This window comes from Myotis lucifugus, unplaced genomic scaffold, assembly GCF_000147115.1.
Source record: "Myotis lucifugus unplaced genomic scaffold, Myoluc2.0 scaffold_99, whole genome shotgun sequence".
NCBI classification, from domain to species: domain Eukaryota; kingdom Metazoa; phylum Chordata; class Mammalia; order Chiroptera; family Vespertilionidae; genus Myotis; species Myotis lucifugus.
In genome coordinates, this window is record NW_005871147.1 from 4,050,713 (window position 1) to 4,063,457 (window position 12,745).

The 12,745-nt window shown below is 36.4% G+C and overlaps 1 protein-coding gene across 2 annotated transcripts in view; it reads left to right on the forward strand.

Moving 5' to 3' along the window:
• The window catches only part of AATF (apoptosis antagonizing transcription factor), an 86,433-nt gene that overhangs the window by 26,868 nt on the left and 46,820 nt on the right, over positions 1 to 12,745 (forward strand). For both annotated transcript variants that reach the window (XM_023756839.1, XM_006092252.3), the window contains exons 5-8: positions 3,218 to 3,332; positions 4,519 to 4,720; positions 5,261 to 5,425; positions 6,772 to 6,855. In XM_023756839.1, coding sequence (XP_023612607.1) covers positions 3,218 to 3,332; positions 4,519 to 4,720; positions 5,261 to 5,425; positions 6,772 to 6,855 — 566 coding nt within the window. The remainder of the gene's footprint in view (positions 1 to 3,217; positions 3,333 to 4,518; positions 4,721 to 5,260; positions 5,426 to 6,771; positions 6,856 to 12,745) is intronic.

The following is a 12,745-nucleotide window of genomic DNA, read 5'->3' on the forward strand; positions in this document are numbered from 1 at the left end:
AGGAGGAAATGTGGCCCTTATATTGCAAAGAAATGAGGATTGGGTTCTTTCTTCTAAATCTCTTTATAGGAAGTTGTCCGTTGTCCATGTGTTGGCCACTAGTGACTTTACTTTGATAAACTTTTTTTTTTTTTTTTTTTTTGGTGTGGTTAGAAACACAGAATTGCAGATTTCATCTCTGGTAGGTCTCTTGACACTTTGATGCATGGTGGTGCTATCCCTGAATGGAGCTTAAATACTTCAGGGCTACTTTCTGACTGAGTGAAGGGGTGTATAAAATGAGAACATATGAGAAAGTATTAACAGAAAGGCACACTTTGATTTACTGATATTGGCTCTCTGCTTTCTTGTTGGATTGATAGGCTGTCTAATATATCTGCAGTGGATTTTTAAAAACTGACTTGAACAAAATAAAAGGGCTTGTATAGCTATTTGAGAGTGGCCCTTAAAGTACTAGGCTTTCATTGGATGTTTTCACAATTCTTGGTTATGTTACATGTAAGAGTCAAATTATGACTTGCTTGTTGGGGGCAAGCAGCTATAAACATTATGGACTGCTCTGCAGCTTCTTCCCTGCATGGTTCTTGATTTCATATTTTAGAACATGACACATGGTACCTAGTGGAAGTAAGGGACAGGCACTTGCCTTTTCTGTTCTTTTAAATTTTTTATTGTGGTAAAAAAATGCATAATAAAATTTACCTTACTAATCATTTCTAAGTGTACAGTTCAGTAGTGTTAAGTATATTCACATTGTTGTACAACCAGTTTCTAGAACCTTTTCATCTTACAAAGCTAAAAATCTTTACACTTCATTAAAACAACAACTCACTATTTCCCTCTGCCCCAACCCCTGGAAACTACCCTTCAGTTTTCTGTTTGTATGAATTTGACTACGCTAGGTACCTTATTTAAATGGAATGATATAGTATTTGTTGTTTTGTGACTGTCTTATTTCATTTAGCATAGTGTCCTCAAGGTTCATCCATATTGTAGCATGTGTCAGAATTTCCTTCTTTTTAAAGGCTGAATAATATTCCTTCTCTCCCCCCCTCCCCACCCCCCGTTCTTTTTGACTGAATTCAGGATTGAGGGATTGTAGATTATTTTGTCTAGGATGGTAGAATTATTTATTATACTCTGGTTTGGGATTTTTTAAAGTGTTTATTTAATTGTGGTAAAATATACATGACATAAAATTTACCATTTTAACCATTTTTCAGTATACAGTTCAGTACCATTATGTACATTCACATTGTTATTCAACCATCACCAATATCTATCTCTAGAACTTCTTCATAATCTCAAACTGAAACTGTATCCATTAAACAGTAAGTCTCCATTCCCCCTCCCCTTCAACCCCTGGCAACCACCATTCTACTTTCTATGAATGTGACTGTTTTAGGTATCTCATGTAAGTGGAATCATACAGTATATGCCCTTTTGTCACTGGCTTATTTCACTTAGCATAATATTTTCAAAGTTAAGTCTTGGGAATTTTAGAAACTAGTGTGCAGATGTAAGATTGATTTGTGGCTTCACTTTGGAAAATATGGGCCCTGTCTCTTAAGATACAGACATTTCTAGAAAAGAAGTTATAAAATAGTGGTTAATACATAGAATTTGGATGAGATGACAGTTCTCCGTTTTCATGGGCTTCCTTCCAAGTATAAGTGTCTTTTCTATTTTCTTAATCTTCTTGCTACAATATATACTCTAGAACCTTAGCTACTTGGGATATCTCTTATCAGTTCTCGAGTCTTTTCACAGATGACCATTTGTGGTAACCTAATATTCGTAGTTATCATTTGTATTCTTTGTTCTACTCATTTCTTTTAAAATTTCCCATATATATTTACATAATTTGTGTTGTTCTACTTATACACTTAGCACATTTAGACTGACTGATTTTAGGCTTTAAAGTTGTTATATCTTTGTTCTATTTTTCCTTCTGGCCTGTGTTATCATCTTGTTTATACTTAATCCATTTCCTGAAAGCCGACAGAATAAAGGATAATGCTGTATTACTTTTTTCTTCTTCATGAGTATAAGTTGTCTCCATATTTGGTGAAAATTTTGTTATTTTGTTTTTTAAAAGTCAGAGATTGGGAATTTTGGTTTGGAACACAAGGCATTTTGGATTTTTCGGGTAATATATACTGCAGATGTTCCCAAGTGGTATGAATATACACTGATTATAAAAGGATTAGAATACAGAATTTAGAAAAACTGTGATCAAGCATCTTATTTTAAACAAGGAAGTATTTATGTAGTCTTATATGCAGAGTATTTGAAGGAATACAACATAGCTATTGGGTTATTGATTTCTTTCTGACCAATCTGAGAAGGGTGTCTCAGCAAGGTTAGCTTGTTTAAATCAGGTGTTGGTGTACCATTGATGAAACAAGTTGGGATGTAAATAGTGAGGAGGCTATTCATGCTGGGTTGGGTAGAAGCAGAAATGATAGAACAAGACTTACAAAAATCACTTAAGCTGAAGTTAGTGTGGATTGTAAAACAAAAATGAATGTAGGGATTGCTAAATGAAAGTAGGGTTGCTTGTGAGAAGACTGCAGTTATTTAAGGGGAAAAGGGAAGGAGCAATAGAAGCATGGCCAGAGAGAACTATTAGTGTGAAAAATACACAATGTAATCAACTAAATGTATAGAATAAGGGCACCAAAATGTCAGTGACCTATGAAAACACGTTAAACAGAGAAGAAAAAAAATCAGACAAGGAAGAAGTATTAGGAAGAAAAAGATTCTGTTTCTGAAATGGTATATATGAAGGAGTGATGGGGCACCCATGTGAAGATTTTCTTGGAGTTGCTGGAAATGTGAAAGTTTGAGCTTAGGAGAGATGTCTGAGTGCTATCAACACATAAATAGTGATGACCAGTGTCATTAGCCTCTTCAGTAGGATTAAGCTGATAAAAAAGGTAAGAGTTCAGTTCTCAGAGGGCCAGTTTTTATTCTGAAGTGCTTAGCCATAGACTATATACTGAATCCTGATGAGCTTTTTTACATATGCATCCTGTTGGCTATGAGGAAAGCCAGGTTAAGAACATATTTTTGAAAAACAGAATTCGCAAAAGGAAATACTAATAATGCCTTCCTCTTTGGGTTGTTGTTCTTAGTCCGTGCCCCAACTCTTACCCTGAGCCAGAACTGCTCAGGAACCATGACAATTGTTCCTTCTCTGTGCTTTGTTTCCCAGGCCACAAGGCACTTAAAGCACTGTTGAGGTCATTGGTAGATCTTCAGGAAGAGCTGCTCTTCCAGTACCCGGACACCAGGTACCTAGTAGATGGGACAAAGCCCAAAGCAGAAAGGTAAGGAGGAATGCAACTGTGGAGTTGCTCATTTTCTTTTCATCTGAATAGGTTCCCATCATTTAAGAAAAAGAAAGCTAAATCCTTTCCATGCAGATATCAGACTTAAATGTTAGTAAAATAGAGCCACTTATATTTACCTGCTCTTTTGGCCAGGATAGCACAAAAATTGGGAATTAAGTTTTGAATTTTAATACTTAGTTGTGTGTCATTCTCTTTGTGACTTCAGCAAAAGACTTGCCTTCTCTTTAGAGCTATTGAAATTAGTAGATTAAAGCACATTTTAATGTCAATGCTTAATTAATGTTTATGAAGCACTTTGTGCCCATATCATGGAATCTCTGGTCACAACCATCTTCTTTTCAATGAGGGAAGAAGTTATTTTGAAGGGTGGAAAATTTCAGGAAACAGTAGACTAAACCCCTTTATTGAAATTATCACATTCAGTGAAGCATCTCCCTGCCTCTTTGTTTGAGCCTGCTGTGTATGGTACCTGCTTACTGCTTTCTCTTTTGCTTATCCTTTGCTTCATTCTTTTCTATGGAATTGGAGGGATAAGTAGTAAACTCACATTTATTGAGTACCTACTATATGTTGGGGTTTGTAATCCAGTGAATGCAATTGGCTATATAATTGGAAGTTGTATTACTTTCTCATGGCAGTTGCATATAATATTGGGGCTTAATACCTACCCCTTTGAGTTCTGTTACCTACCCCTTTGAGTTTTCTTCACATTCATCTTCTCTTCATCTGGTTCAACTAATATTATTTAGTTGTCCTGAACAATTGGTTATAGGGAGGCATTTGTTTTTATTGATTTGGGAATTAAGGTCATAAAAGTATGATTATATGTTTAAATTTTAAAGACCTTCTTGTAACCAGTATAGGCTTGGTTCATATGCATTTCTAATAATGTTTTTGCAATCTCATGTAATTTTACGATTTGCTTACCTTTTAAGAAATATTTTGAAATCAGTTATATTTATTTGAAAAGTTAAATGAGGTTTTGATTGACCTCATGTATATTCTTTTCAAACAAAAGAAAATCCATTCTCACATCTGTGGTGCTATGTAACATGTAGACAAAATAGGGAAGGCCTAAATACTCTCAACTTCATGCAAGTTTAGCTTTTTATGTGGGTAATGTTTATTTATATTGGACTCATTATTCTTCCTGGTTTTCTAGTGAGGAGGAGATTTCAAGTGAAGATGAAGAGCTGGTAGGAGAGAAGAAGAAGCAGAAAAGGGCCCCACCAAAGAGGAAGCTGGAGATGGATGACTATCCTGGCTTTATGGCAAAGCGTTTTGCTGACTTCACAGTTTACAGGAACCGCACACTTCAGAAGTGGCACGACAAAACCAAACTGGCTTCTGGAAAACTGGGGAAGGCAAGTGTGTGTGTGTGTGCACATGTGTGAGTAACATGTTGTGGCAACCTGAAGCAGTTCTAAGAAATTGGAACTACAGCTTGTTTGTATGGATGATGTCACTATGGTAATCAGTCATTTCTGTAGAAAAAAATTTACTGAACTCCTACCATTGGGGTTTATACCATTCAGACTTGTGATTTTAACTTTATAAGAAAGAATATTTTATTCTAGAAATTGTGGCCTTGTAAGTGTTCAAGTGTTGGAAATACAAATAAAGAAGTTGATGTTAAACAATAATTATTAAAAGAACAGATGTTAAACAATTATTAAAGGAGCAGAAGTTAAACTCTGGGTGTAGGAAAGTAATATAATCTATTAACCACTTTTTTTTTTTCTGAGAACAATTACAGCCATTCACAAACTCAGTCTTTAACAGAAAGTCTCTCTGGAAAGAAGGTTTGTCTATTTCTCTGCCGTCACAGAAAGATAGAGAAACCAATGTAGCTGCCTTCAGCACAGACTTTCTGCATTATCTGACACTGGTTAATGTTGTTGCAGGGTTTTGGTGCCTTTGAACGCTCAATCTTGACTCAGATTGATCATATTCTAATGGACAAAGAAAGATTACTTCGAAGGACACAGACCAAGCGTTCTATCTACCAAGTTCTTGGCAAACCCGAGCCAGCAGCGCAGCCTGTCCCAGAGAGTTTGCCAGGGCAACCGGTAAGAACTCTGTGATGCGTGCAGGATGATTATGGGGAGCAGTTTCTGTGAGGTTAATTAACTGAAAAATCTGATCACCTCCTTGTAGGTATTACTCTTGATATGAAAAATTAATGAAAGAAAGTGGGGAAAACAGTACTAAATTGTTAAGAAATGTGGTTTTTTTTTCCAAATGATTTTTAAATGTTTTTAAAGTATGGAGCTATTCTTAACTTGTGTGTAGTCTTATCTTAATTTTGAAGTTGATGTGAGTGTGGTAATGGAAGCATTTTTAATCCAAACTTTAAAATTCATTTTTAAAGCAGTTTCTTTAGAAATGTCAGTATTGAAGCAAGTGTGTTCTTTAGGCTTTATGTTGGATGTTTGGATACTCCAGAAATGGATCCAAAATTGGAATAGTCACATTCTTTTGTTGAAAGGAAACTCTTTTATTTATAGTAGAAATATATATTTAATAATTTCTTAAGTTCAGAAGAATTTTAAATGAAAAATAAAATTCCTCCTAGTCTGAAAATTTTACTCCTCAGATTTAACCAGTGTTCATAGTTGTAACATGCTTTCGGATTATTTTCCATTCATATATATATATTTCTCTGCTGACACAGAAAGATATATACACAGCAACATACATAAATATACATATATAAAATGTGGTTGCCTTTTCTTTTAAACTAAATGATATCGATATGTATGTGTATATAAATACATAAAATGTTATAAAGTATTTATAAAATCTTACAACTTTTTAAATTTAATATATCCCAGATATTTTTCCATATCATTACATAGAGACCTACCTCATTTTTCCTAATGGCTAGAGTATTCTATTGTATGGATGTGTACTATAATTTATTCAAACAATGGATATTTTTGTTATCTCCAGTTTTAAAAATAGTGCTATAGTAAACATTCCTGAGCATTTATATTTTTGTATTTGTGTGAACATACGGATAGATTTCTCGAGGTAGAAATATTAAAGAGAATATGCATTTTAAATCCCTATGAATGCTGCCGAATTGCCTCCAAAAAAGGCTGTAGTAATTTCCAATCCTACCAGCTGTGTTTTCCAGTACTGAGTGTTGCCAGTTTTAGAGGTGAAAAATGGTGTCTTTTCATGTAAATTTGCATATATTTAATTAGAATGAAGTTAAACATTTTCAAATGATTTTTCACTATTTGTGGTTCTTATTCTGTCAAGTTCCTGTTTATGTTTTTGCCCATTTTTTAATTGGATTGTTTTTGTTCTTTAATTTTAAGAGCTCTTTATATCTTAAGGAAAACTGCTTTGAATGTTTATAGTACTACATTACTTTGATAACCTAATGGTTATCTTCTTATTGATATAGGAGATTCTTCCTCAAGCTCCTGCCAATGCCCACCTGAAGGACTTGGATGAAGAAATCTTTGATGATGATGACTTTTACCACCAGGTATGATTTTTACACTCTTTTCTTTTGTTACAAATAAGTTTTAGCATTTTAAAACAGCTGGTAGACTTCTCTGACCAAAAGGTTTGAGGATAGAGTCACACAGGGAGTTAAAACTTCTGTGTTCAGAATTAACTTACTGTGTAGTTCTGGATCTGTTGCTTTTCTTTTGTCTTATATTTTTCTTTTTGAAATGAAGGTAGCTACAGCTACTTTGTTAGTTGTTACACATTGTGAATTATCTGTAAAACAGTTTCAACTTTGAGTCAGGTCTATTCTTTCTTAACCGTTTTTGATAATGTTAATGGAGGATTTTTTGTTATTTGGTTTTTGTCCTATCAATAATAATAAAAGGGTAATATGCTAATTAGACCAGATGTCCTTCTGGATGAAGCCAGGGCCGGTGGGAAGCCCGGGTCCCGGGTGCCGGAGGGAAGCTGGTGCCGGCAGCCGGGGGAAGGAAGGCCTACTCTTGCACGAATTTTTGTGCAACGGGCCTCTAATTACTATTATATCAGAATATGGAGCTAAAGGGCTGGGATCTCAGAATTCTTTAATTGTACTTCTGGTTCTATTACTTATTAAGTCTCTTGTCTTTATTTTTGTGCCTGTTCAAATCAGTTAAGTATGTATTGAGATTGCTACTGTTGATTATAATAATACTAGAGGCTCAGTGCACAATTTTGTGTACAGGTGGGGTCCCTAGGCCTGGCCAGCTATAAGGGCCGATTGGGGCCATCTCACCCAATCCCGATCAGCTAGGCCAGTGGTCGGCAAACTCATTAGTCAACAGAGCCAAATATCAACAGTACTTCTTCAAAATAGACTTGCCCAGGCCGAAAACCGACTTCTGCGCATGGGCCATGAAGTTTCAATCGCACTGTACTCGTGCCCGCATGTGGTATTTTGTGGAAGAGCCACACTCAAGGAGCCAAAGAGCCGCATGTGGCTCGCGAGCCGTAGTTTGCCGACCACGGAGCTAGGCCAATTGGGGCCTGCTGGCTGAGGGCGAGGGACGGGCAGGGACCACAGGAGGTTGGCTGACTGGCTGAGGGGAGGGACTGGCCAGGGGGAGGGGTTGCGGGAGGTTGGCCGGTGGCCCCAATCAGGGCGGATCTGGGATGGCTGGCCAGGGGAGGGACCGGGGGACGTTGGCCGGACACTGGAGGTTGGCTGTGGGAGTGTACTGACCATCAGGGGGAAGCTCCTGTGTTGAGCATTTGCCCCCTGGTGGTCCGTGCGCATCATAGCAATTGGTCAACTAGTCATTTTAGTCGTTTGGTCATAACGGTCACTTAGGCTTTTATATATATAGATATATAGATTGTAGTGCTTTGCAGACAGAAAGAATTGGTAGAAGTTGAAATGTGGTTCCATTGTCAATACTATCTCTTCACAAACATCCCCCAGTTCTTCCCCTGACATCATACCTCTTAGCATGATGCTCTTTTTAATGATGTTAGTGAATACTGAGGTAGACTAAACATTTGAACTATTCTAAAGAACTAAGATAATTTCCTATAATCCTGGGTCTCTTGATAAGTCATATTTTTAATGAAATGTGCTTTAGGATGTATACTTTCTAGCTCTAGAGAATTGAGGAGGTTGCTCAGCAGTGATATATCAGTTTTGTTGAACCATTATTTATCAAGATAATTTTTTTTCTCTGCTAAATTCTTAGTGTGTTAACTTTTGCAAAGATTTTGCAACAGCTTGTTGAAGGTTTAACCATGATGACTGTATTATGTACATGGAATATGAAGGAAGGAACTTAGGAAAATTACACTGTGAACCCAGTAGAACAAGTGATTCTTTATTGCAGATACCTCTGGTTTTGTCCTAAAACGAGAAAGAAACTTTCTATTAATCTTCCTATTCACTCTGTGGTGTTCAATAAAATTATTACCATAGTGAGTCTTAAAAGTAATGAGAGGAAAGAGGATTGGTGGAGCCTCAAGTGTTCTTAGTCAGAGGTCCTGATTCCTTTTTCCTTTTCTTCTCTTATTATATCCATTTGTCAGAAGAATAGGGAACTCTACTTTGTTCTAGAATGTCTAAGGAAATACCTGATATAGGATATTAATGGTGTATAGTTGCATGAGATCATGGGAGACAATCAAAAATGTTTCAGTCTTCATTAATTGAAGTGTACATTATTCAATGGAGAGTATATCATAAATTAAATAGCCTTAATAAAATAAACTGAAATTATGGGAAAGAATTGCTTCTACTGGCAATCCCTTGCCTGAAAGATTTTTAAAAAAAAGTTTTTTTTTTTGGCCTGGAGGTCTGTTTAAAAAGAAATAGCATTACTTGATTGGCCCTTCATTCCAATTAATAATTTTAACTTCGGTAAATTCTGATTTCAGAGTTATGACTAGTCACATCTTAGCTTTTCCCCTTGCCGGTTAATTGGGGTGCTGGGGTTAATCTAAATTAAAACTTAAACTAATAGAGGTCAGCAAGGCAGCTGAAACACCTGAGTGAAACAAATGGGACTGCCAGGCGCAACTTTATCTTGGCTGTTTCCCAAGAGGGAAGTGGCAGCAAATTGGAGTTGTTTCAGCCTTCTGTAAAGGTGAATGATGGGTGACACTTGTTAATGTACAGTATCTCCGGAAGCATTCCAGATTGCTTTGCTGCTGTACCAACTGCTGCCATCCATGCACAGTCAGTAGGAACTGGACCGGTTGCCAACATCTGGCAGCACAGCAAGGAATGGGTGCAAGTCTTGAAACCCCGCAGATTCTAAATATGGTGCTTAGAACTGTGCAGGCTTTAATCACTTACCACTGTTTGGCAGCAGGCTACGACAGCTTATCCTAGCCTCGTACATCACATCCCGACATCTGCTGAGCCTCAAGGCAGCTGCACATTCATTTTCTTTTCTTGCCTTTTCTCTTTGCCTCCTATTCCTGTCCTTCCCACTTTCCCCCTCCTCCCTTCAGTTTTCCTCCCCCTTCCCAATATGCTTCTTGGGAGAGATGATCTGTAAAGATTACTGCTTCATTGTGTACAAGTAATTGTGGTGATGCCAGGCCCTTGACAGACACAACGTAGCACCTGTTCTGCTGACCTGGTTAATTTCTTCTGTTGAGTGGGATTTGCCAGAGATTGGAGCTGAAGCCAATTCGATGATAAGGCTAAAGAAAATGGCTGTATGTTTTCTGTCACCTCCCAATTAAATTGGCTTCATAAAGTGCTTTCCTTTATTTGTCAGGGTAGTAAGCCTGAGCTAAGTGTTGCATTCAGAAGTGGTACAATGTATTACAACGGGCTTGTGAGTTTTCATTTGCGTTTTTTTGTTTTTTATGTGATCATATGGAAAAGCTGGGTGGTGAATATAATACATTTCACCTTTTTGTTTTTTTTAAACCATACTTGAAGCCAGACACTTTGGGTCCATGTTTTGTAAGGAAGAGATTATAGCCACATTGAATTTTAATGTTTCATTGTAGGGGTTTAAAGGCTTACTTGGTTAATTCAGGTGTCACGAGGCTTGTAAATGCCCTAACTACTGAGAACAATGTTTGGGGTCAGAACACCCAAAACACACACACTCACTCACTCTCTTTGTTTCATAATGGGTCTTAAGTTACTACAATCTTAAAATATGTCTGTGTTATTTAGTAAAGGTACAAACATATATGACTGAAGAGTATCAGCATTTCAATTATATCATTTTTGAGGTGAAAAGAACCTTATAAGAAACTGATTCCCTGAAAGGTTAAGTAACTTTCTGAAAGTTATACAGTAAATGGCAACTCTAGTACTTGATCTCAAGACTTCTTAGACCAAGTCCTGTTCTTTCCATACCTTTATTTCTTTAATATTTCATCCTCGAGTCATAAAAAGACTTCACTATAGTATTACTTTTCAGTGTGTGAAATAAGCTTCATTTCCTTAGACCTGGAAGAAATATTATGTGTGTTAGAAAGTAATGTCTTTTCCTTAAAAGGTAAATGATTTATTGGACTCTTGTTTCTTAACAATTCTAATGAAAAAAATTAGCTTTATAGTTGTGTTACTGGTTTGTTTGGGAACCTGATTGCTGAAAGCTTGAAGTATATGGTGGTGAAACTTTTATCAGGGAAACTGTTCACCTGCTACAAGCAGTGCTGTTACTCTCAAGTGGAGTTAGTTTGCATTTGGCCTGTTTCTTGTCAAAGCTCATCCCGGAAGACGATTTCACAAAATGTGAAGGTTGTAAATGGCTGTGAATGATGAGCCATTCAGAAATATTTTCAACATCTGTTATTCATTTTCATGATCCTATTTGCTACTTTTTAACATTAATTTTTTTAAAGATGTGTTGTCTAGATGACCATTTAAGGTTTTTCGTTACTTTATTTTTTAAGCCATCAGTTGATCTTTGACTTGATCAGCCTGATTTGAGTTCTTAAAGAATTGAGGGAGGGCTAACATTTACTGAACACTAGTTGTGTGCCAGCTCCTGGACTAATTAGATAGGTACTTGGCCTACATCTTTATTTAATCCTCACAAGATTTCCATATTGAGAAATGACTGTATTTAGCTGTAACCTATGGAAAGTGACTCGTTTTATTCTTCTCAGAGCCAAGACTTCAAACTAGTTTCTTGTCACCTCATGAGGTATTTTGTTCTGAAAGGCCTAATTGAGCTTAGATATTGACAGATCGATACCTGGATTTCTAAGGGTTCATTAGGGTTTTGTATGTTGCTCCTAGCTTTATTTAGTTTTGATCTGGTTTGTCCTGTCACTTTAAATTTAGCCAGGAGTGTCTGGAGAAAGGCATAATAGATTTTGCACTTTCGATGACCACTCTGATGGGTGAAATTTCTCCCTTTATATGCCATCAGGACATGTCTATAACTGACCTTACCACACATTGGATTTTTGTATCCAGGACATTTGATAATGCCACAAACAGGTAATTACTGATGCAGTGAACGAATTGATAATGTTAAGAAATAGAGAAGAGGTAAGCTTTCTGAGAAGATGGTTTACCTTAATTAAATTGGTGAGTGATTAATATGGACAGTTAATGTGGTTGGTGACTTTAATTGTATGCATTTAGATCTTAGTGTGAATAAGAGATGTCTGAAGCCATTTCTCTGGTTAATGCTAATACAATGGGACATTCTTACTTTTGGCATGTATCTTTCTAGTGGTTCAGTTGATGGTTAATAATATGTTTTCAGTTTGATCTGAACCTGCTCCTTTTAATTAGTTGTTGGAAAACAGATACCTGTGTTCAGAGTAGTATTTCATTTTAAGTTTTACTTTAAAATGTTGCTATTATTTGAAATGTGTTTCTTAAAAGTTTAGTAAAACTTATTACACATAGGCCTTATTGGCGATTTTAGAGAAGACATTCAAATGAAGTACATAAATTTGAAAATTGCAATTCTGGTTAAAGATATAGCAGAGAATCAGTCAAGTTTCTTGAGGTATAGTAAAGGTGTTAAAAAACAAAACGAACCAAATACTAATGTCCAAGTAAACCCCAGTTTTAATAATTACAAGATTATTTTGCAACCATATGTACAAATTTTGAGCTATATTCTGCTTTCTATGCTGCCATTGTCTGTCTGTCAATGTTTAGCCCCAAATACGACATCAGTATTGGCATTTATTTGCTAGTGTAGGCTCACTATTATGGAGGATGCACAGACAAGAGGCCAAAAGCCACATTTTAAATGCAAGGTCCGACCGAAATTTCATGAAAGCAGCATCAAGGGAAGGTACACATGAATGACCCTCATTTCTTTCAGTTTCCTTGCTTTAATAAACATCAGAGCATGATTTCAGTATTACTACTTCATTTAACAAAGGTAAAACCTCAGAACAGAGACTAAAACAGTACACTTTAGGAGCCAGCTGGGAAAGAGATAAGAATTGGCTTAGAACTA